At 40.6% G+C, this 26406-nt stretch overlaps 1 protein-coding gene across 1 annotated transcript; it reads right to left on the bottom strand.

Moving 5' to 3' along the window:
• Nucleotides 1–690: 690 nt before the first annotated feature.
• LOC111593019 (AF4/FMR2 family member 4) lies at nt 691–25208 on the bottom strand. The gene is made up of 4 exons (XM_030224268.1): nt 24658–25208; nt 24422–24574; nt 23553–24304; nt 691–787 (listed from the first exon to the last, which is right to left on the bottom strand). Exons 1-4 carry the CDS (start codon nt 25081–25083, stop codon nt 691–693), a joined length of 1428 nt encoding a protein of 475 aa, XP_030080128.1. The 5' UTR covers nt 25084–25208.
• Between the last annotated feature and the right edge of the window lie 1198 nt (nt 25209–26406).

Raw genomic sequence — 26406 nt, 5'->3', positions numbered from 1 at the left:
AAATTGTTGACTCCACTCTTGGCTAGGTACTAGGCCCACTGTCTGTGTGTGTGTGTGTGTGTCGAACATTTGTGGCTCTGTGTGTTCCTCAATGAACTTGCGCCCTGGGTCTGCAGCAGCGACTGGAACAGATTTAATCTAAATGTTTATTTGGTCTCTTTTTAGTTTATATTTATTTTTTTCTTTTTCTTTTTTTTTTGTTTTTTTTTTTTTGTTTTTTGGTTTGTTTCTTTCTGCTGCTGTTTTTGCCGTCGGTCACGTGCAGCTTCTCATAAAACTCTGTAGTTGTATTTTTTTCCAGTGACAATTAATTAAAAATATCTTATTTCGTTTATGTTTTGTGTGTTAGCTTGTTTTGTTATTTTTGAGTTATGTTTTCCGCTGCAGATTTATAGATAATGGCGTTACATTTATGGGCCCTAAATGCGCGACTAAGCCAACAGAGTAATACGGGCCTTAGCTCAAGACAACAGAACCAAAATGCATCCCAGCCACCGAACCCCCTTCCTGCATCGAAAACAAAATCCCGACTCGACTTTTTTTTTTATTTTTTTACAATTATTTTTTTTTTTGGCTGAGCATAATAGATTGCAAAACGTTTTTGTTTTGTGTTTCGTTGGCGATTTTTATTAATGTTTTTTATAGCTTGTGTTTTGTTTTTTAACAATCTCACGACGTCAAAGCGCTGCCTCAGCTCTTGACACCATGGGAATAGGTGAAGAAATCTCTCAACTTATATGCGCCCTCAGCAGTTTCCTCTTTCACAGAATCAAAGCCATCTCCGCAGCTGTGAAGCAATCGAATCAAAGATTCAGCATTCAAAATGCAACTTCACTGGCTCACACTCCTCCAATCTATATAGCTATACACACACATATATATACATAGATCTAGAGCGATGCATGCGACGCCAATTGAGATTGAGCTGAGTGAGAGTGAACACAATATGCTGACGCCGTTCGAAAACTATGACAAGGTGTTAAGCTTCAGGGCTGCAAGCAGCTTCTAGATGGTTCGGTTAGGGGTTCATGGCTCGTCGTGCTCCCAATTCACATAGAATCTGTAAGCCCCAGCCAGGGGCAGAAATATTAAATTCTTGATTAATTTAGAGGAGCTGACCAGCTATGAGCTGGTCGAATATATATTATAAGTTCGTTATTATATTTTATATAGTATGAACAACAATATCTGAGTCTCATCTCTCAGATGTGGGCACACACGACTCTGGCAGCAGCTTCTGCTGCACATATATTGCATATTTTTTTTGGAGCTGTGCAAATTGAAATTGTCATAAAAAAATAAAATATATTTTTAGTAACAATAAAAAATACTTTATTATTTAGTATATCTTATGACATTAATGTTTAAGTATAATTTAAATCATGTGGCGCCAAATACCAATTTTCACAATTATCACAAGCATGACCATCTAGACCAATCTCTCTGCAAACCCACCTAACACTCACTTTTGGTTGCAAAGTTAGTTCAACCTAAGCTTATAGATTACCCACGCCTCAATTAGACTTATTTCGACCAAAAATGGGCTTTATCATTATGCACGCCACAAAATGAACAAAGTGTACGATAAGTGTGACGAATAGCGTCATTATGTTGATAACAAATTGGAACAATTAGAAAGCATTGATAGCGTGTGAATCATAATGTCAAATGTCAAGCTGAGTTGAACAAAAAACAACGATTCATTGTTGAATAATTTGTCAAATAAAGTAATGTTGCTAACTCAAAGCTATGAAACGCTAAATAAACATCCTTGATTATAAATTTCAATGTTTCCAGCTGCAGATTGGGGAACAGAATAGAAAACCTTAGACTAAAGAGACTGGCACAGATTTCAGGGTAGCCAATGGGCTGGCGCCAGCTTTCGTTGAAGCCTCCATTTCCATTTAGATCTCTGGCAACTGCTGCCATTAGCCGCTTTTGGATCGACTTACAACTGGCAGCGGCATTGATTTTGGCCTGGTGTGAAAATCGCACGCCTCTTGCGTAGGGTCTGGGCCACGTTAAGGTCGTATGTGTGTCTGGCCGCCAGCTTGTCGCCGTGGCCCATATAAATTATGCACAGTTAACAATGCGAATCTGTCGGGGCGTATTGGTTATTGTGTCCAGGTTTTCCGCTTAATAAGGGTAAAAGGTGGCTTCAATTGCAAAACAATAGTAAATGCCCTACCTCTGCCTCTGGTTGCTTTGTCCTGGCCGTACGGAAAGTGACAAAAATTATGAAAGAATTTCGAGTGGACTCAGCCAAAGATCAAAGGTGACGCGCCCACTTCAAATTCCATAACACGACAATTGTATTTAATTCAGCTGAGAGAGAGAGGGAGAGAGAGAGAGAGAGAGATAAACACAATGAGCTAGGTCCAGCGGCAGCTGAGACAACGTCCTGTTCGACAACTGGACAATAAAGTGATCAATACCAGAAAAATGTTTTTAATTGTCAATGAATGCGACAGGGTCTGACCGAAACATACCCTTGACCTTTTGCGGCAGCACAGCGAATTGTTGTTGTTTTTGTCAGTTAGCTGTTGTTGTGCAATGCTCAAGCGCTTCAAAAGGTGAAATAAATTGCCCACCACCCAGGTGAAGAATGCCCGAACCGAGCACCGATAAATTTTCGACTTGTACGTGTTGTATGTGTGCGTGTGTGTGAGTATGACAATGCAAGGAATTGTTATAATTAATGGCCAGGTTGGCGCCAGCGTCTGGGCAACGACGACCCTGCCCGGCTGCCCCGGCTTGGCCTGTGAACCAAATCCGAATCCAAATCCAAATCCAACTCCAAATCCGAACTTTGCATCTGGGATTTTTTTATTGGTATTTATGTTTTGTGTGCTTGTGTCATATTTAAGATGCGCACAGGAAATCGGTGCATGAGAATTGATGAACGTGCGCCCTCGACATCCTTTCGTGAGCCGCCTTATCGCAACTTTGCATCGACCCAACGCATCCAGTGAGCAAACAGCAAACCAATCGCTCAAACAAACCCATTGAAGCGATCAGTCAATGGGTCGACTTAGAGGCTTGAGGGCGACTTAGCGAACAGCGACAGAACGTGCCTCACAAGTGGCTGGGCAAACATTGACACAATCCTTTTGCCGACCCGGACCTGGCCTGGACCTGGCCGGGCTGGGAACGTGCGAACAACTTGACAAACAATTGCAACGCACAAATATACAAAACAAAAAAAATATTTCACATTTCACATTTGCATTGGGTCAATTGAGAACAGAGCGAGTCGCTGGCGAGCCAATGGAATGTGGAATGTGGTGTTATCCAATGATCTTGTTAGCGTGTTAACCCCCTGCCCCTCGGCCTGTCAGCCAGACGCGAGTCCTGTCAGTTCAATAAACTATCGCTCGCTGCTCAGGCCGAACTAGACCGACCCCTAAATGGGCATTAAGTGGCAAGTGCAAGTGCAAGGATGACAATTCTATGAGACCATGGCAATAGCCACAAGTCGACTCTGCTGTCACCTACACCTAATCAGGGCATGTTGATTATATTATATTATTATTATTATATATTATTATTATTATTATTTTATTACATTATTTATAACTTGAATTTCTTAAATTAATTCTCTTTCGTTTTATATTTAAATTATTTTAAATTTATATTTCATAATTCATTTTTAATCATTTTGTACATTTTTAGCATTAACAAATAATATTTGTTTTTATTTTACACATATATTTTTGCAGTAAAGAAATATGTTGTATTTTAATTATTAATCAATTTATTTTTTTATACAACTTTTTAATATTTTATAAGTATATATATAGATTTATTTATATAAAATAATTTTTAGTTTTTAAGCTTTAACTCTCTATTTTATAAATTCCAACCTGAAACCTTTTTTTTTTTTAATATTTTATTTTTGTTTACAATATACATAAATCAAAATATATTAGTTTTAAGACTTTATCATTTTTGTTATTATTTTAAAAAATTGTTTTAAAAATTATTAAATTTAAATTAAATAAATTACAGCAAAGTATTTCATTCTTTTTAGTTAACAAGCGAAAATCCTGGCAATAAATACAAAAATTCAAATTTAGTTAGAAAATTAAATTGAATTTGATATTAAAATACAAAAACTTGCAAGTGTCAATAGAGATTTAAAACTATTTATTTATTACTTTTTTAAATGTATTTATTTTTTAATTAAAAGCAATAAATATTAAAATTAAAAAATAATTATAAGAGAATTTAAATTTCATGAATTTAATAATATTAGAAGTAAATTGTAAATACAAGTTTTTACAATTAATAAATTTAATTGACATAAATTCGAATATTAATAATTAATTAATATATAAATTATAAAATTAATTGCTATAAATACGATTTTAAATAATTTTGAAAATGAATCAAATTTATTGTAATAAATATATTTTGATAATTAATTAAATTAATTATTCATTTAACACTGTAAATATATTCGATCTATTAGATTGAAAACTAGCGTGGAAAAATATTCACAAACTCAATAAGTTAATAGAGTCATCAAAATGTTAAGTATTAATCGAATTAAATTAGATTGTTATACAATTATTGTACTTAATTTAAGTTTATTATAATTTACTTATATTAGGAGCACTGGGAGTTGGTAGCTGCTGGAAGTGGCCATATGCTCGGCCGTTGAGTTGCAATTTGGTAAACAAATATTATGGGCAGCCACGCGAAGAGGCCAAGACCAAGTGTGGAGAGTGTGTGTCCAATGTGGACGATGTCTGCGGAGAAGGCACAAATAGACTAATTGCCCGCATCTAATAAGACATCGTTCTCATTCAATTAAAATATCCATATCTAGTACAATTAGACGACGACAAATGTCCACATTGCGGAGACTCATTAAACTTGCACGAATTATTGCACGCACTTTGTCATACATTTTAATTTCACTTGTTGTGCACACGAAGCCAAGCCAAGCCAAGCGAAGGCAAGCCAAGCCAGGCCAACTGAAGTGAAGTCAAGCCAAGCCAAGCCAAGCCGGGCCAGACACGGCCCGGGCCGGGACGGCCAAGCGAAATTAAACGAAGTCGAGCCGATACCAATGGCAGTACCAATACCAATACCAATACCAATACCGAAAGCCAAAGCCAAAGCCAAAGCCAGACCAGACCAAGCCAAGCCAAGCCAAGCCAAGATCAAGACCAACTCCAGCTTGCAGACGCAGACCACAAAGTGAACGAGGCTATAACTAAATCGCTAACGCAATCGCACACACACACACACACACACACTGCAATGCTGGCAGCAGCAGCATCCAGTAGGCAGCCAGCAAAGCTGAAGATCTCTGTGGCAGCGTGCGCTCCACACACATTAGCAATTACGCTCATTACACTTAATTACAGAAAACTAGGAGTGCATGAAGATTTCCAACTGCGGACGATCGTGGAGAATCCAAGTGCTGTAGTTTCGGTCTGGGTCTTGGCCAACGTCTTGGTCAGGTTGTTGTTGCTGTTGTTGTTATAACAGTGCCTCGGCTGGCTTGTGTCTTTATATGCACTGGCCGCCGCGAGGATCACGAGCATGCAGAGCAAGTGAATTATTGCAGTCTCATTATGTGCGATGAGTTATGTATGGCGTATTGCTTTCGTCGTCAGGCCACAGTCTCGTCAACATCGTCATCATTGCCGTCACCGTCGCTTGCTTCGAAAGTACTCATGTATCTGCATTGTAACATCCAAACATATTCAGACGGCCAGCCAGGCAGCCAGGCAGCCAGACATACGAGCGTAGCCATCTGTCAGTATGCCAGTTACTGGCCAAGACTCCACAGCTCCAACTCCAACTCCAGCTCCGACTCCAGCTCCATCTCCATCTCCATCTCCATCTCCATGCGAAACTCAGCTCGGTGCATGACTCGGTCGAAGAATGTAGTGTGATGGTCGCCTAAATCAAGCGTACTTAGCGAATGATTTACATTCCAAAAGACAGCAAACACACTGTTTTGTAGTATGTGATGTTATGCGAGCAGCAGCAGCAGCAGCAGCAACAACAACTATCACTAAAACAAACGAACAACACGCACACGCACACGCATGTATGTAAACTGTTGTGCGTGTGTGCGACCCAACAACGCTGCAAGCATATGTTGAGCTAAATATATTTCCAGGCCCAACGAATCTCAAGCTCACCTACACCAGAACTGAGAGAAAGACGATATATTTATGATATATAGACATGAATGGATCTCGCACAGATAAACATGGAAATATATTGTTATTCACATACTGTTACTGTTATATATACTGTCATATACTACAGCTGTTATATACTTTATATACTTTACTTTGCTGTTATATACTTTAATGTGCTCTCATATACTATCATATTATTGCTGTTAAATACTGCCATAGACTGATATATATATTGTCATAGACTGCTATATACTACTACTGTTATATGCTGTTATATACTGCTACTGTCATATACTGTTTTATTTAGCTATATATTTTTGTAAGCTTTTATATGCTGTTATATACTGTCATAGACCGTTTTATACTGTCATAGCCTGCTACTGTCATATACTGTCATATATTAATACTTTTATATCCTGGTATATATCTTATACTGTTATTTATACCATATTCTGGCATATACTGTCAAATACTGTTACTGTTATATACTATTACGATAAGCGATATACTGTCTTACTGTTATATACTGTCACATACTGCATTTGGTATATACTATTTACTTAATTATATAAAAGGTAGCATTAATTATATATATCAGCCTAGACAGTTAAATCGATCTAGCGTCAATTGCAAAGCAAGCGACTTGGGCATGTGGAAACAGCAGCTCAACATAAGCTAAAAGGGTGTCTGCTAGTCGAACACATCCAACTAGTTCACTCTAATTCTTTCAATGTATCCAAAGAATTAAACTGGTAAAAACATTCAATGAATTATGTTTTCAATCAATATAGCCTTGAATATGCTATATATGTAAGCATTTATATATACTATATGCCATATATTATATGCAATATACTATACATGTGTATATATATGCATATATCTGTTTCATCTGTCTTTAACCTTCTTAAATGCATGCCACTGCCCAATAAGCAAACATTCTGAAAAGATCGAGAGAAAGGTATTTATATATAACATAAAAATATAAATATGGAAAATGAATCAAAACATGAACTAAATGTTAAATATTTTAAAATATATTTTATAATATTTTATTTAGAGCAATTGGCTATGGCAGCTTGAAGGATTGACAAATGTTAAAGGGGGCAGAAATCCTGATTATTATTGAAATTAGTATGACATATGACGAGTATTGCAGCTTCTGCTATTGGGATGAGGCCAATCAATATGCCATGCCAAATGCAGCGTGGGGCAAGCGATAATAAGCAGAAAGCACTGCAAAAGATACTGCTGCAGCAGTTTCCGCCACCGCCACCGCTGCCGCTGCCGCTGCCGCTGCTGCTGCTGCTGCTGCACCGTCACATCCTCGGACGCTTCGTCGCATAAATATCACCAGCAATTACTCAGTCATAAGTTTGCTGCTTGCTCGTTTGCTGTCATGACATGAGTAACTTTGCTCGACGCTCAGCGCTCACTTTATAAGGCAAGCCAAGCGCGATGCCGAGGCCGAGGCCGATCCAGGCCGAGCTCAACCTCTGCCGCAGTCGCAGCCGCAGAGTCTGAGTCTTGGCCAGTGGCTGGCATTGTCTGGCACTGCGATGCGCCTGCGCCAAGTGCAGAGCCTGCAAGCTCCTTTAATGCCAGCCGCCGTCCGTCTCTGTAGTCTCTGTGCCCCGCTGCCCGCTGGCCGCTCTCATCTGATGCTCTACGCGCCCGAGTTGTGCCGCTAGGCACAGCAGCCGACATGGAGATGTATGTCTGCAGTTTTGGGCCATGGCTGGCTGGTGCTGGTGTTGGCTTGGCAAATTTTTACAACTTTTATAAACATCTCGTTGTGCCGGTAACTGGGCGGTAATTTGTTAAAGCTTCCTTACTTTTCAACACTCGAAACGAGCCGCAACAGCCGCTAACTGCAAAGGCAACGGCAAAGGCAACGGCAACGGCAAAGGCAACGGCAACAGTGACTGCAACTGAACCGCAGACCCCAAATAGTGAAGCATCCGCATCTCCTCTGCACACACATTTTAATTGTGGACCACGACTGAGACTTGGCTCAGCTCTTTTAGATCCTTGCGCATGCGCCATGAACGCTTTTTTTTTGTTTTTTTTTTTTCTGTTTTTTGGTCGGTTGTCCGCTTGGGTCGGCTGGCTGCTACTTTGTCTTCTGGCTCGCATGATGATAAATTTCCGTGGCCATCCATCTAAGCGCTGCGGCACCATCATGATCATCAAGAACCCCCGATCATCATCAGCAGCAGCAGCAGCAGCGGCAGCAGCATCAGCAGCAGCGCCCTGGCTAAGTAGGTCCGCCGTCATTCATAACACACACCAACACTCACACTCCCATGGACATAAGCACTTGCTTCCTTAACACAAATCAACAGGATGACGGAGCTGACACCAGGCCGAGTCTCTTGCAGCTCTTGCAGCTCTCACTCCGCGACGCTGGCGCAGCGTACAGTGGTTGCACAGATCGATCTGTTTAAGGACAATCCCGAATCGATGGACATCACGAACATTTTCAAAATACGCATGAAAAACTTTTCAGATCACATTGAGTTTACTAATTGCAGTTATCCATCCAGCAATAACTCAATATCCCAATGATCCCTTGATGTTTAGGAATCTTTCACTAGTTTTGGCACGTTTGACAGTTCACAGTTCAGTTTGATCCGCAATTCGTTAACGAGCAAATGCTTTTCGTAACACTGTGCATAAAAAATCGCCGCAGGCATATGACTGCAGCCGTTGTTCTCGTCTTGCGGTTGCCAAGCCCAAGTCACAAGCTCCAAGTCCCGGCCCAGTCGCGGCCTGAAGATCGTCGCCTGGTCTCTTGGGCTGCTGCTGCGGCTGCTTCGCCTGCTGCTGACTCAATGAAAATGTTTAGCATCTTTCACTAACATTAATTTTTATTTATTTATAGCTTTATTTTATTTATGTATTTGCTTTGTGGCACAGCAGAGGTGGTGCAAGCACTTCAGCTCCGCCTGATATTCACCCATTGTACAAATCAACTGTTTATTACGTCAACGATAAGCTCGGCATGTACGTACATGCATGCTCAACCATGACGTAGGCACACAATCTGTTATCAATTATCCGAGTAATATTGTAATCCACACCAACTAGCTCCCGCATTATACGCAAAGTTGCGCTGATCGGTGACGTATTCGTATTCATAAGAAGTATGTGTATGCGTATGCGTATAAGTATAAGTATAAGTATAAGTATAAGTATAAGTATAAGTATAAGTATAAGTATAAGTATGAGTATGAGTATAAGTATAAGTATAAGTATAAGTATAAGTATAAGTATAAGTATCAGTAAGTCTAAGTCTAAGTATAAGTATAAGTATAAGTATAAGTATAAGTATAGTATAAGTATAGTATAAGTATAAGTATCCTATCGATAAGTTAGTTAAGTACAATATCCAGTTAAGTATAATATAAGATATAATACGATAAGTTAAGTTAGTATAAGTATAAGTATAAGTTAAAGTAGTATAAGTTAAGTATAGTATAGTATAATTCTAGTTACGTATAAGTATAGTATAAGTATACGTATAAGTATAAGTTAAGTCTAAGTCTAGTCTCCGTATCCGTATCCGTATAGTCTCAGTATAAGTATAAGTATAAGTATAAGTATAAGTATAAGTATAAGTATAAGTATAAGTATAAGTATAAGTATAAGTATAAGTATAAGTATAAGTATAAGTATAAGTATAAGTATAAGTATAAGTATAAGTATAAGTATAAGTATAAGTATAAGTATAAGTATAAGTATAAGTATAAGTATAAGTATAAGTATAAGTATAAGTATAAGTATAAGTATAAGTATAAGTATAAGTATAAGTATAAGTATAAGTATAAGTATAAGTATAAGTATAAGTATAAGTATAAGTATAAGTATAAGTATAAGTATAAGTATAAGTATAAGTATAAGTATAAGTATAAGTCTCCGTCTCCGTCTCCGTCTCCGTCTCCGTCTCCGTCTCCTTCTCCGTCTCCGTCTCCGTCTCCGTCTCCGTCTCCGTCTCCGTCTCCGTCTCCCTCTCCGTCTCCGTCTCCGTCTCCGTCTCCGTCTCCGTCTCCGTCTCCGTCTCCGTCTCCGTCTCCGATAAGTTCTTCTGTGTGTTCCAAGAATACTATTGTTAAGTTAGATCATCGCCTCTTCTAAAGTATACCAAGCTGTAGAGTACCCCACTTTTAAGTCGTTTAAGAAACACTTCCGACTAGAGAGCACTCTTACTTGTTTGTTCTTACTGTTGTTGCAGTTCGCTCAGCTAATAAAGGCAACAATTTGTTAACTCGTTGTTGTCGCTGTTGTTGCTGTTGTTGTTGTCGCCGTCGTATGTGCTGATGATTTCTCTCCTTTTTTTGCAGCGCAAAAACAAAAACAAAAAAACAACGAAAAATTCAATGAATTGATCATAAAATTGCGAGAAACTCTGGCGTTTTTCTCCGAAAAATTAACTGGCAGTAAGCTTAAGTTGTTGTTGTTTATACTGGTTAAGGGCGCCTCGCAGGCACTTCAAAAACGTGCCCAAGATATTTGTGACAGAAAAAACAAAATAAAATAAAAATGTAAGAGAAAAAATGAAACGAAAATAAAGCAAATAAATGCCTCAAAAACAAGCGATGGCCTTCAGGTCGCAGCAGTTGACAGAGCCGCTACGGCTCCCAGTTGTGGCCAAAACAACTCAGAGCTGAGGAAATTATCATAATAATTAACTGCGAATGTCGCAAATGAGCTAGCAAACGCGCTGCAGCCACTCATTAGACAATAAATGGCAATTAAATAATTCTTTTTTTGCTTGTAATTCTGTCACAAAGTCAATCGAGTTATTTTCCACGTCTAAAGCTTAAATGCAATTTGTCATTATTATTATTATATTACAGTTTGTCTATTTTAAGTATAGCTAAAATGTATATTTGAAGACGTTACTAAATTAATATTTGAAGCCATTTCAAAATTTCATTATTGATATTTCGCTTATTCCTAACAATTTCATGTTTATTCATAGCTAAATTTTCCAGCTAAATTTTCGATCAAATCAGAATTGCATAGAAATACAAAAATGTGTAAAAATTTCTGCGACAGATTTTGACCTTTGATAAGAAACAAGAATGGAAAAAATGTTTATCAAAGGCAAACAGACTGGAGCTAAGCAATAGCAGTAACTGTCGAGGTGTCACAAGATTTTGAAAGCCCTCGTGATGACGCTTCAAACTCAAGCATTTCCGTTGCCACGCCAAATGCAAAGGGCGTGACAAGGGGCAGACAAGGGGCAAATTCGCTTTGCTTACGTCAAAACATTCGAAAATTCAAAAATAACAACATGCCAGACATTTCATTTGCGTATGCCTTCATATTTATATATGTGTAAATATATAGGGCTGGCCTTTGATTTATTGGCAAGTTAACTGAAAATACACTTTGATAAAATTCAACGAGTTTCCGTTTATGTGGGCTACAATTCCGGACATTCCATCAATTCTTTTCACTTGTTTACTTACGTCCAGTCAGAAAATGTCAGTTACTTTGTGGTCTCCCAGCGCGCTTTGCTCGCAAAGGTGATCCAACAAAGAGCAAGAGAAAACTAATTCTTAAGAGTCAAACAAATTTTACAGGGTATCTACTGCTTCACTTATGTATCATGTTTAATACTATAATTCAAATGTTAAAATGCTAAAGCTATACAAATAGTTGAAGCTATAAATATAAATAAGTTCGATATATTTAGCTCTTGAAGTTCGAAGGAAAAATGTCGGTCTATCGATTGCTTATCGATTTATTATGATTTATCGCGAAAAATGTATAAATTTGTGTCTGCTTCAGCTTTGCATGAAATCAAGAAAACAAATTAAATATATTCAGACCTCAAAACTCTAAAAAAAAGCAAAGTATAAATCGATTTTTGTCGCTTATATATCGATATATCGAGAATAAATGGTAAAATGGCGGCTGCTTAAGCTATAAAATAAATCATAAAAACAAGCATTTAGTTAGATCTCAAAGACACAACAAAAAAGACAAATCTATCGATTTTTATCGGTTCTATGGTATATCGATTAAGTTGCATCTGCTGCAATTATGCAAGATATAATTAAAATCATTATTTGCTTAGATCTCAAAGCACAACTAAATCTAGGTTCATCGATTTTTATCGTTGCTATGATCTGTTATATCGAGAATCTACTGCAAATTATTGGCATCATGGAATGGAGCTCTGCGGGAAGTACTTCGTAAGATTCATGTATCTGAATATGCAAGTGATATCGCCTTACATTCGTTAACTCGACACACGTACCGCATGTTATCTGGCTGAAAGGAACAATTGCAGTTAGCTAATTGAGTTAGTGTTGGCTGTGATTCCCACGTTAACAGTTTTGTTGTTTTTTTTTTTTTGCTAATGAGTCTATTTTCATGCAGCGAACGGCCTCAAGCAATGCCAATTAGCACGCCCACGCCCAGGTAGCAAAAAATCACAATATTTTCCCAATCGTTTTATTGGAGTTGAGGCGTTGAGGCGATGCGACGCGACGCGACGCGAGTTAAGTTGAAAATCCCAAACAGCTGCTGATCTGGCAGCTCTATAAAAATGTTGCCGAAAGACGCGCTCCGCGGCTCGCTGGCATTTCCGCAGCGCTCCACACATGACACAGATGGGCAGAGCGCGGGGGGCGGCAGAGGCCGAGGGGGGGGGCGTGTACAAGCCAATTGCTTACACAAGCAAAGCGTTTGAACCGTTTTTAATTTCGTTTGCTTTGTCTAAAGTCGGTTTAGTTTTTTTTTGTTGTTTTTTTCTTTCGTTTTTCGTTGCTTTTCTTTTTTCTTCGTTTTGGACTTTTGGACTCTTTATGAAGCTGAAGACGAAGAAGTTTTGGTTTTTTATGATGGGAAACATTTTGTCTCGAGTTGTTGTTGTTGCTGCTTAAATCATGTGAATGTGGCAACAACAGCACTTGGACATTTCCAGTGTTAACTTTGTTGGTGGGCAAACATGAGGCAAACATACACACGCACACACGCACACACTGAGACAGGCTCTAGCTGAGCCCTGTGGACTCTGGGCCACAGCGGCCGCCCCGATGCGCGGCATCCAAAGCTGCGGCCCAAGCCACATGGCCGGCTCTGTTGTCCCCCTCGTCGTTGAGGCTTGTTGGCGTTTTGCTTTGTTTTGTTTTGTTTTGTTTTGTGTTGTTTTGTTTTGCCTAATGACAAAGACTAATATTTTCTTCCTGTGACATATCTCTTTCATGCATTGAAATTGACTTGAAGTCTATTGGCAGCGCAGTTAGCGTTGCCGTTGCCGTTGCCGTTGCCGTTGCCGCTCCATTTACCGGCACGACAACGTCGCGTCGTAGCATAGCAGCATTTTATGGAAATTATTTGTTGCATTGCGCTGCTAATGTGTTAAAACAATATGACCAGGCCGCCTGCACATTTGCTTTCCTTCTTTTGTGTGCCACAAATAAAATGAGGAAATATTTACACAAGCGACGACGACGACGACGACGACGACGACGAAGAGGACAGCGCGCACCAGCTGTGCGCGGCACGCCCCCGCCGCCCCTGTGTCTCAGCTCTCAGCTCAATTTGCAAGGCAACGACAAAATGTCTAAAGTGTCATGTCTAGGACCACCCAGCCAAGTCAAGCCAAGCCGGGCCAGGTCAGGCCAGGCCAGACCAAGCCAACTGGCAACTGCGCAGCCAAGCAGGCAGGTTGATCTCGATTGTCAATGCGTCAATTAACTCCTACTGCGCCAGGTGTTTAGCCCAACCAGCTTGACTATCGACCAATGCGAATTGACCAAATTAGAATGTTGCTCGCTCTAAGCGACTCACGCGGCGTATACGCAACGGGACATCTAGGCTGGATTCGACTGTCAGCTCTATTAATTAAATTGATAAGCGCAGCCAAAGTCCTGTCGTAGGTGTTGGCTAGCTGATAGATACCCTGTAAGCAGCTGCAACGTGTTGTTAGCTCTGCTTCTTGTTCTTGTTGTTGTTGTTGTTGTTGTTGTAAAACACACACACTTAGATGGAGCCGCGCTCTGTTAAAGTCTCACAGTCTGCCACGCACTCCAGCATTAATCACAAATCAAATAAATACAAATAGAGCAGAGGCAGATTCCACACACACACACACACGCGCGCGGCGCAACACTTGACAATGACACAATGCGTCAACTTTGGCGGCGACTGTGACTGCACTTGCTGCGCCCATGGCTGCATGATCCATAGCTGGCCTAGGCTGGGCTGGGTGCAAGCCAAAGCCAAGTGCTTGTGTGTGTGTTGCCAGAGATCAAAGCAAGAGTGCCTCAATAACGATAATCATCATCATCACGCTCAGCGCATCGTCTTAACAGAACTTATATTCCAGCCCCAGCTGCGGATTCTGACATGCAACAATAACAATTGCTATATCACGGATCATGGAGCATAGATCGGGTCGGGAGGGAGGTTCATATTTTCAGTTTTTTTTTTTTTGTTTTGTTTCTCATTTCATTATGTGGGACATTTAATACAATTTTCTGATTATTTGTACCCTTTCAAGGACCCTCAATCAATGATGTGCCACCACCTGCCGCTCGCTCTCGCTCACGCTCGCTGCGCGCTGCGCGCTGGCTCGGCGCTGTCTCGTTCTGGCCGTGGCACAATCGAAACTAAAAGTGGCACTGTTGCGGCTCATTGTTGTAGTTGCTGTTGGCTGTTCTTTTGGGCCTCAACGTCGGCACTTGGTAGAAGTATTTTGTACGCCTCGTTGAACTTGACGCATGATGCTGATGCGGCTGATGTGGCTGATGCGCTTGGCGGTTGACGTTTTCGAGTTTTGGTATTTGTGGCTGTTGCTGCTGATGCTGTTGTTGTTGCTGTTGTTGTTGTTGTTGTTGCTGCTGTTGGGCAAAAGCGGCTTAGACGCTAGGCGGGATTAGCCTGGACTGAACGGAATGTTGTCTGCATTGCGCATACGCCGCATGCGCCATTGCGACTTTCTAACTCGCTGACGGCCACAAAAGCCAGACACACCCACCCACACACACACACACACACATGCAGGGCACATTGTGCGTGCATCTTCATGTCACTGTCACAACAGCAACAAGAAGAAGCAGCAGAAGTAAGCGACAATCGTCGCACGCGTTTAAAAGGTTTGTGTATTTGCTATTGTTTGCCAGAGCCAAAGAGGAGATGGAGGGTGACGGCGAGGGCGAAGGCGAGGGCAAGGGCAAGGCGAGGCGAGGCCAAAGCGGAACTGATCAAAGTCATTCAAACATGAATGAAGTTCATTAAAAACTGATCAAATCTGTTGAGCGAGAACAATGCAAACAAGACAAGAGTAGAAAAGACGCTGATACAACAAACGAGTCAAAAGCAGCAACAACAACAACACTTCGAGGGGAAAATTGAGGGAAAGATGCTGTGCGGATACGACACGGCGCGGCACGGCACGGCACGGCACGTCTCGATGTCGATGTCGACTGCGGCGCAGCTGCGCAATGACATTTTTCGCTTGTGAGTGTCATAGCAGGCAGCTCTCGCTCCAAGCACTTGCGCCATGTGTGGCTCGCCCTGGTGTCCTGCGACTGTTCTCTGTCTCGCCCTCTCTCTACTCTCTTCTGCTCAGGCATTCAATTTGTTCAATTCAATTTCCCTTGGCATGTCCTTTTCAATTCTTCGCTCTGCCTTACAAAATGATGACATTTCCTGATATTTGTTTTGCTCAATTGACATCAGCATCAGCAACAAAGGACCACAGACTGCACACACTCGCACGCTCACTCACACATATACATAGCCAGCAACATAACGGAAGTCTTAACGGTGCTTGCTTCTTACAAACTACTCGAAAATTCCAACCCAGCTAAATAATAGTTAAGCAACAGCAGCTCAGCCTACTTTGACCTCACTGTTCGATACATTTTCAAACAGTTCAAATGAAATTAAATTAATTAAACAGTTAAAAATTAGAACTATATAAATAATTTAGCTACATTTTTATTTCATTAATTGTATTTTATTATTTTATATTATTATTTTTTATTTTTGATTATTTAACATACAAATAAGAATTAAATTTATTTAAAAAATAATAATAATATTGCAAATAAAAATATATTTATTTAAAACAATGTAATCATTAAAAATATAATTATACAAATTAATACTGAATAAAAATATTTAAAATAATACTAAAAAATATAACAAGCACAATATTTAATATTCAATTATAAATTTACTTTGCATTTTATTTTCCAATAAATAAAATTTTTTTAAAATATTTATTATTTATTATTTAATTTAAAAATTATTTTTATTAATTTTTATATTATTATTAATAATTATTATTATTAATTATATTATTTTTTTTGCATTTCATTTTCCATTAACACAAATTTTTTAAAATATTTATTATTTATTATTTAATTTAAGAATTATTTGTATTAATTATTATATTATTATTAATAATTATTATTATTAATTAATTAAATTAATGAATTAATTTATTTGATTGATTACATAAAATATTTTATATACCCAAAAAAGCACTTTAAAAATTAACCTACATTTCAATTATTAAATATTAATTAGACTTTCAAGTATTTCAAAATATTTTAAAATTAAAAACAAACCTCCGTTTCGCGTTGCTTAAGTAATAACAATTTGCAGCCTTATCAAATGAGCTCTTTTAGATAACATACTAAAAGCCATAAGCAATGCAGCGGTAATTAATTCTATGGCATTTGACAGAAGCTCTCATAAATTTACAGTTATTGGCTATAGATAATTAATTGAATGTCGTTTGTGGCTGAATAAATAGAAAATATATCGTGTGTGGTGGCAGCCCTTGGCTTGGTGAGGGCTGAGGCGGCGGTTGAGTGTGTCATTGGTGCAGCCAGAGCTGAGCCTGTGATGGAGATGCTGCGCCAGTGATTATGAGGACAGACCATAAAATGCAGCCGAGGATGCGACCGCAGAGCGCGTCGCTTGTCGCGCGAGTTATGCAGCGTCTGCGGCTGCTGCGTGGCCGTGGCCGTGGCTTCCAGGAATACGCATTTCGAGCAGAGCCGCAGACACAGTACGGTCCTAGACGTGGCTTAATCCACGCAGCGCACGCACTCGACGTAAACGTAAAACCGAGTGCGAAAACAAAAAGTCCTATGTGCAAAATGCAAAACAATATCATCATAAAAACGCAGCGCAAGTCGCCCATAACCAAAAGGCGAACCGAAAACCAAAAACTAAGGAAAATGCCAGAGCCGATGCCAATATATATACATATACATATATATATCGGTATATCGGTGGCAGAGCCCAGTCGTCGTCGTCGTCGTCGTCGTCGTCGTCACTCGTGACCGCTATAAATCGATGAAGTCATTGTGTGTGCGGCGGCTATCCTGCCTGCTGGCCAGCCAATGTGCGACAGAGACAGCGCCATACGAGCCAGGGCGGACGAGGGAGCAAGCGCATCTCACCCGGCCGCCTTTGCCTTTGCTGTTTTATTTTCGTACTTGGTTCGATTTTATTGCCACCTCATAAAAGTAGCATAAACATGTTAGTAGCCTGTTGCTACCGCTACTTAAGTTAGTTGCCTGCGTTCTGATACCCTATGCGCCTGTGCGCAACGGGTAGCGCAGGCCGTCCCCTTGGCACAGCGCCACAGCATATATCTGTCTACTGTTGGCAGGGCATGTGCCAGTCGAGCATACCCCTGCAGCTGTAGTCTGCGCCGAGCTCTACGAATTTGTTGCAATTCAAATTGACTGAGGCTCGCTCGGCAGTTGCCTGCACTGCAGTGACACTTACAGGTAAATTACAGGTATCTCCATCTCTAATGCAAGCTCATCGCGTGGAACTGGATCGAGTGGAGCTCAGCTAAATTAGAGAGCATAGCCAAGTCGTTGTCGTGGCCTCAGCTAGCTTTTCTTTGCACGTCGTTGCTTCTGTTGCTTCTTGACTTCTTTTTTTTTGTTGGCATTTTTTTTTTTTTTTTGGTTCTTGTGAAGTTTTTCCTTCAGTGTCAAAGTGTAATAAAATATTACTCATGGTAATTACAATTTTTGTGCTGCGCTGTGTTTTGCTTTTATTTTCGCTGTTGGCTCAAGTTCAATGTGCACGACAGAAGACCAAAAAAAAAAAAAGAAGAAAAAAACCAAGCAACGAAAAAACAGAAGAGAGCAAAAATAAAACAACTATTTTGAACAATTAAAAAGTGTTTTGAGGTGCTTAAAAGCCCACTACGGCAGCAGCAACAACAACTGGCTACTAGGCAGGCGCGTCTGCGCCATAAACCTCACAAAAGTGCTGTTGGCGACAGTTCAACGACATGTTTATTAAGCCGCATACGCAAAAATTTGTTAGGCCTGCCCAGACGCACGGTGCGCAAGCGGGCGAGGGGCGGGAGCTGCCCCCCAACCCGCCTACCGCCTCTCTGGGCAGCAGAAAAAACAACAAGCGACAGCCCAATCCCAGCCAGCCCAGAGCCGCGACTGTTAAATGAGAACTCGCTTTGGGATTTATGTTGCCGCACTCTATGAAATTACATAAATGACCATAAAAATGTGTGTTAATAAAAACAAGTCAAAACGAAGAAGAAGAAGAAGAAGAAGGAGCAGAAGAAGCAGCAGCGAGTCAAGCCACGCAAATTATATAATTAGATGCTGCTGCTGCTGCTGCTGCTGCTGCCAGGGCAAGACAAGAAGCTTCATGATTTACATTCTGGCTGCGAGGCCGGAACCGCAGCAAACTAACGCCAAACGCTTCCCACCCGTTTACACGTGTGCACAGATTGTGTTTAGCTGTTATTGTGATAAGTAATTCAGGCTGCTCATACCCTGTACGGCAGTTCCAGGGCAGCTAACGCAACGACAGCAATTCTGAGACTCATTCTATAATGTATAAAGGTCAAAGCTATGTATTTATAATAGCAATAAATTGGTGTGGCCAGAAGCTTGGCTCGTGTATCAAGAGCTAAAAAGTTGTTTACAAACAAATCCGGCCAATTGAAACGGCAAAGGGCACTTCGATGCGGTGCTGAAATATATTTGTTTATTTGTGATTTCATTTAGATTATTTGAAGACCTCTGCGGCTGCCACACACACGCCATTGTCTCAAAGCGAATCAATTAAGCTCGAATTGCTGATGGACGGCAGAGCAATACAATGCCCAAAGCTACAGCTCGAATGCTGCTTAACACAGTTTAGGGCCAGAGGCGAGGAAGAAGCGGAAGAAAATGGAAAATATGTTAAAGAAAATGTTGGTCTCTCTCGCTGTGAGCTTTGTCCCTTTGCAAGCTATAAGAAATCAACTCGATTTGCTGCTCGTGCCACAAATCCGATGCGTGACTCAATTAGGAAGTTAATTTCGATTTGAAATACAGCAGTTGAAACTCTAATTGATTTGCCACTAGAGACCAGAGCCAGCCGTGGAGCTGCTATCTGCAAATGTCACACACGCAGCAGCATCGCGTTGCAACGATCTTAATTTTGCAGCGCTCGCTTCTGGGAACTAGCTGCAGGATAGCAATAAAAAAAAGAAAGACAGAAAGAAAGGAAACAGAATATAATAATAAAATTGTAAAATAAAAAAGGACAATGGCAAAAAGTTGGCACAGACATAGGGACGGAGGGACGGAGGGACAGCGGGACGGAGGTAGGGAACAAAGGCACGGCCAGAAGAAACAAAAATGCAGTTATCTGCATTATGGCTAAAAATGCTTGCCACAAAGGCACCGAATGGTACGGGCCGAGAAATGATGGGTTATTAAATGTTGTTAATCTTTAGCTCCGGCCCCGGCCCCGATTCCGATTTTCGACATATTCAAATTTCAAAAGTAAGTAAAACAAACACTCTGCTCTCGCACAGGTAGGCAGCTCTATCTGCCTCTCTCTCTCTCCCTCTCTCTCTCTCTCGCACAGTTGCTATTTTGGTGGCCGCAAAGCAACCACCGTTATGGCCTGGTCGAGGACAATAGAGCGCAAGAGTCGCACAGCAACGAGTGAGTCCGAACCCGAACCCGAACCGCACCCGCACCCGCACCCGCACCCGAGGAGCAACCCGAACAAGCCTCTGTCATTTGCCTTTATTGTGCACGCTGTTTAAATATTTACGAAGTTTTTACAATATTTATGACAGCTAAAAACATAACAACACCTACTTTAGGTGCAATCGACCCTTTTGGCCCAGCCAACGGGGACACTTGACACTGCGCAGCGAGCAGCGAAAAAGCCGACGCTCGGCTTAGGCACAGCCCGGCTACTGGCTTAACTAATACTTGGCCAGGAAGCTGAACGCTCTGCTGCCTGGCTGCCTTGCTGCCTGGCTAGCTGACTGCCTGTTCGATTGCAATCAATAAACGGCTTAGCCACAGCGGCAGCAGCATAATATTCAAATATTTTTGTTGCAGGTCCGGTCTATAATCCATTTGTATGTCAACACTTGGCCCTGGTCAGCAGAACATGAGCAGCAGCAGCAATCAGCAGCAGCAGCAGCAGCGGCAGCAGAATTGCTAAAACTTGCCGCTTGCCAGCATTTGGCAGCTTCCGTTTTTGGCTGCGCTAATCCCCGGCCCTAAAGGTGCCACTAAGCGCCCTAAACGAAGCTTGGCTTAATACTAGGCTCAATAAGCCAACGGCATTAAAAAGTAAATTTGCGTAAAGCCGCTTTCAACAAAGCGAGCAGCGGATTACAGTCCAGATAGCGACAATGAGTGGCTAAGCAGCCAGCAACAAGTGCAGGCCAAGTGACTGACTGACGGACGGTCGGACGGACGGACGGTACAGTGAGCACTTACTTTGTGGGCTGCTTAGCCCGGCTAAACGGCGGCTCAGCACCACACACATGCGCCAAAGTTCATTGAGTTAGTTGGCTCAGATCAACTAAGCTATCGGCCAACTAGCAAACTGCTGCTGCCCATTGATGTCGCTGAGACTGATCTCGGCTCAAGGCCAGTGCTCACCTGCCCGAGCAGCAGCAGGTAGGCAGGTGGAGGCATTGGACGGCAACTGCTGCTTCGACTCCGACTGCGACTTCGACTCCATGCAGCTGCCTCTCCCGCCGGTTGCGCGTGCTGGGCCAGAAGTGCTAATAGTTTGACGCCGCTGCCAAAGGATCATAAAAACCTTCTCGCAGGGGCGGGCGCTGCACTGCAGCCATAAAGCCAAACGATCAGTGGACCCCACATAAATACACGAAGGGCGCTACATAGACGAATCGATCATAAAGCAGGCAGAGCGCGCGACTCCAAGTTTCCACTTTGAATAGTTAAGCAAACTGGATCCAGTAACAAATACATTAACTCACCAATTGACATGTTGAGCGTCGAATGTAATCTCTCCAGTGCCTTCCATAAGAAACTGGAAGCATCGTTGATAAGTCAATCTATGTTGGTCAGCTCAACTGGAAGCCTCAACCAGTGTCGCTGCAAAGCTTCCATGCCTTGGAGAGCCAACTGTATATATTATAGATTTTATGAAAAAAACTATAAACAATGCTGCATATAAATATTGGAAATTCTAGAAATCAATTTAAACGACTTAAATGATAAGTGGCAAATGTCTTCAACGAGATTTCTGAAGCTGCAACAAAAACTTTACATGAACTCACATTAAACTAAAAATATATTTTATATTATTTTTATAAATATACTAAAAATATAATAATATAAAAAATAAATTAATATGATTTTCTATTTTTTTGTTGATCTTTCTTTATCGATTATAAATTGAAATCTATTTAAATTTGAATTTATTTTATTTTTTTATTTTATTTAAATATTTATTTATCTATTAAAGACTTACGCATAGAACAGAAATGGCTTTTGATAAGCTAAAGTCGCAGCTGAAAACATCTAAATAATTCAATCTTCATATATTGATAATATATGATATAATAATTATTTTTTAAGAGAAGAAAATTTAGCTTTAGATATAAATTTAAAATAAAAAAATTTTTTTATTAAATATATATTTATATATGTGTTATACGATTACAAGATCTCAAACTTCTCGAGCATCTGACGCGTTATAGCTGAACTAGTTTCAGCTTCAAGTTAAATAAGTCATATATGTTTTTTTTTTTAATTTCATTAAATTTAGCAAAACTGAAAACAAGTCAAATATTACATAAAACATTTTTAATAATAATAATTTTAAAAGTAATCAGCTTATTGCTTTTAATAATTTAAATATATATCAACCTGTATGCTTTTTCATATATTTATAATTAAATTAAATATAAATAATCAACTTATTTTTTTTTTATATTTTATACATCTACAAATATACACATGTATATATTTTTAAATTGTTTAATATATCATAAATAGAAAATTTTTTTAATTTTTAAATATTCTTAATTGATTTATATTAAAAATTTTTAAAAATTATGACTTGCTTTGTTTGATTTCTTTTATATGGTTAAAAATTGATTGAATTATCATTTTGAAAAATTAAATATATATTTTTTTAAATTTATTATATACCTACAAGTCTATAAACATTTTATTTAAATATTTTCAATTAGTTATTATATATTAAAAAAAAATTAAAAATGATGAGTTCCCCGTTTAACTTTTTATTTTTTTATATCTTAGTAAAAGTCGATTTTTATTTTTCAATATTTGCATTTATTGATTGCTTTCTGTCGCAGCTTATCGTAACATGTTTAATATGAATAAAAAAGTGTGTGTATGGATTCGTTAGCTTATTTATCTATGTACAACTTTAAATACTTATATTCAAAAAAAAGAAGAGAGCGAGGTTACAAACTAACTAGCATTATGCGACTATATCACAGTTAAACAAGACCTAGAGCTATACAAAAAAACTTAAAATCTAACTAAGAATTATATAATTTAACTTAAGACACTAATAAAAAAAATGAGAAGAGATTGCGAAAACAGTTTATAATACTTTTGAGCTGGTTTTGGATGTCAAATGGGCGGGCGTGGAGGGGGAGGGAGGTTGGGGCTGGGGCTGGGGCTGCAGTTGCGCATATGTGACTAGAACGGCAACTGCTGAGTGGATGCTCGGCTGGGTCTAGGAACTAGGGCTGACGACTTACGTCTACAAACTTTACAATTAATTCGAGAATACGCTTGCTGCTTCAATAAATAATACTTTAAACAGAGACGGAGAGAGAGTGAGAGAGCAAGAGAATAGGAGTGAGCGAGAGAGCGCGCTTAGAAAGAGCTAAACAAACTTGTTTGCAAACTCCATCAAATAATTTACTTAAACTAGGCGAGCTAAGGGTTGCATTTCGGAATAATACACATAATATTATTCTTGTTATGGAGTTTTCACGTGCGCAGCACGCGGCGCAGGTGTCGCTGCTGTGTTGACGCTGATGCTGACGCTGACGCTGACGCTGACGCTGACGCTGACGCTGATGCTGACGCTGACGCTGACGTAGACGTTGACGCTGATGCTGTTGCTGTTGCTGTCGCAGACGCTGAGTGCGGCTGCTGCCGCTTGCCGCGCCGCCCCCTTACACCTCTAACCACATCGATTATGGGCTTGGACACCTCGTTGAACTCCCTGCGATTGCCAGCGATGGCCGGCGATAACTGCGGCTGTTGCTGCTGCTGCATTTGATGCCACTGGCGCTGCCTCTGCCGCTGATGGTGCTGCAACTGTTGTTGCTGCTGCTGCTGCTGCTGCTGCTGCTGGCGTTGGCGCTGCTCCAACGGCGACTGCTGCTGCCGCTCCCGCCTGCTGTGGCGTCGCATCAGCTGCCACATGGTGCGCAGAAATTCATAATAATGATGCTTCACGAAGCGCATGTCCATGGAGTCGGCCTCGCCGATGGCCGATGCCGTTGCTGCCGCTGCGGCCGCTGCCGTTTCGGTGGTCGTTGCCGCTGCCAGCGCCAGAGCGCCGGGCCGACTTTTGCTGCGCAACTTGAGCCGCTTGTTCATGTCGTTGCGTGAGACATGCTTCTGGCGGCGCTGCTTGGCGGCCGCTCGGCCCGGAGCCAGCGCCGGATACGTGCGATTCACAGCGGTCTCCAGCTCGCACAACATGCTGCGCGAGCTAAGCAACAGCTTCTTCAGCTCCTTGGCAACGTTCGACTCCCGCTTCAAGTACTGCCGATCCCAGTTGATTTGGACGCGTCGCAAGTAGGCAAAGCTTGCCACATAGGTCTGCATGTTGCGGTACCAGCGCTTCAGGGCGATCTGCACATGAGAGTGAGAGAGAGAGAGGGAGAGACGCATCAGCACATGAGCTAGCTTCATAGCATAAGAGAGACAGAGAGAGGGAGACAGAGACAGCGCGAGAGCTTCTCTACTTACCGTTGAGTTGGGCTTCAGCTTGGGCAGAAATTTGTAATTGTATTTGTGCAGCGACCACACGTGCATGTCTCTAATATCGATGCCGGAGTGATCCTCGGTGCTGTTCAGCTCGTGGTACTCCGTGCGGGCGGCGCGCTTCAGCTGATTGAAAATCTAAATGGAGGAAAGAGAGAAGTAGAGAGAGAGAGAGAGAGAGTGTGAGTGGGCGTTTGCTGGAGCTGGCGCTGAGTAGTTACCTGCTTGGGTCTCTGGGCGCGTCGGCGCTCTGTGGCTGAGGGTGTATAGTAGGAGCCGCCGCAGGGATTGATCCACTCGGGCGCCGTGGTATTCTCGTTGTAGTTGCGATAGTCGTACCAGCTGCTGTTCCGCTTGCGATGCCGCTTCCGCTGACTGGAAGCGGGTGCAACGGCTGCTGTGGACAGGGCCATATTGACGGCGCCGGTGGTTGTGCTGGTGCGACTGTGGCTGCTGCCGTTGGTGGCAGTGGTGCTGCCGCTGCCGCTGCCGCTGCTGCTGCTGCTGCTACTGCCGCTGCTGCTGCTGCTGGTGGTGCTGGCGCCCTCAATGACAGTTAGGCCACCGCTAGCCGTAGCCATAGCCAGCGTGGCATGCAGATAGACGAAATGAAGGAGCAGCAATGGCAACAGCAGATTGGACCACATATCCGCATTGTCCTGCCGCGCAATACGCTGAAGCCGTTGCCTGATGCGGGGCGTTGTCCTTGTGTTTGCCGTTGGCGGTGCCGTCTTGGTGCCTTTAACTGTGGTTGCAGCGCAATGGCAACCAACTATTGATAGATAACAATATATATATATATATATATATATATATATGTTTTTTTATTATTTATTTATATTTATTTATATATATATATATATATACATATATACATATATATGTATATATACATATAAGTATACATATATATATATATATATATATATATATATATATATATATATAGATTTAGTTGTTGATGTTGACTTTTTCTTGTTTTTTTCTTGTTTTTTCTTGTTTTTCTTGTTTTTTTCTTATCGATTTGTATGAAATATATATTTAATAATTTAATGATTTGACGATTTGGTTGGGACTTTGGATCGTGTGTGTTCAATGGGCCAAAAAGAAGGTGAAATGCCAAAGTGCGAAAGTGCGAAAGCGTTCGTAACAGTAAATTCCAGAAAGCAAAAAAATATGGGTGTTCGGCAAATGCAAAAGAGAACGAGAAAGAGCAAAAAAAAAATAAACACACACACAATGAATATCAAGTGATTAACATGGCAAAAATTGGTGTCCCTGGGTCAGAATAGAGTGGAACAGGACGCTTCAATTTTCAATTTTCTATTTTCAATTTTCAATTTTCTATTTTCTATTTTCAATTTCCTATTTTCTATTTTCTATTTTCTATTTTCTATGTTCAATTTTCAATTTCAGTTCTGTTGATTTTTGATTTCGATTGTTGTTGTTATTGTTGTTGTTGTTTTCTGTTGTCGTTGTTGTTGTCGTTATTGTTGTTGGTTTCTGTTGATGGGGCGTTTTGGGGTTTTTTCGTTCAACAATGCAAATGCAACAGCAATGCAACTTGCTTGTATCTCAAAAATTTTGTTAGAATTTGTAACATTTTTTTTTGGGTTTTTTTTGTGCGTTCAAAATTTTCCGCTTTTTCGATTTTAGATTTTACAAAAACTTTGAATTTATATATATAACAGCTAACTCAATTCTCTCAATTTCAACACTATTGTACGGCATAGCAAAGGCGACGAAATGAGCGCAAACTCATTTCAACTGTTTGACATTCCCAGCTTTCCCACATCCAATCGAATCAAAAAAAAAAAAAAAGAAAAACAACGAAAAAAACAAAAAGGAAAAAGGAAAAAGGAAAAACTGTGGCGCATGCGCAGTTTCCTTTCGCTCCAAGAAAGTCGTGAGAGAGGCAAGTCAAATGGATACTTGAGGCATACGATCGACGCCTCAAATATGCAACAGAC

This window comes from Drosophila hydei, unplaced genomic scaffold (genome assembly GCF_003285905.1).
Source record: "Drosophila hydei strain 15085-1641.00,03,60 unplaced genomic scaffold, DhydRS2 tig00000426-arrow-arrow-pilon, whole genome shotgun sequence".
Classification (NCBI taxonomy): Eukaryota; Metazoa; Arthropoda; class Insecta; order Diptera; family Drosophilidae; genus Drosophila; species Drosophila hydei.
Note: the sequence above shows the minus strand (reverse complement) of the source record. Positions and strands in the feature narration are given on the sequence as shown.

What these genes read in the sequence shown, in the direction of transcription:
- LOC111593019 (XM_030224268.1), bottom strand. Translation starts at nt 25,083, where the DNA reads ATGTGGTCCAATCTGCTGTTGCCATTGCTGCTCCTTCATTTCGTCTAT. An exon ending in AGCTGAAGCCCAACTCAACG is followed by an intron (nt 24,305 to 24,421) that starts GTAAGTAGAGAA and finishes TCTCATGTGCAG; the next exon opens with ATCGCCCTGAAGCGCTGGTA. An exon ending in ACAGCAACAGCAACAGCATC is followed by an intron (nt 788 to 23,552) that starts AGCGTCAACGTC and finishes ATTGCTTCACAG; the next exon opens with CTGCGGAGATGGCTTTGATT.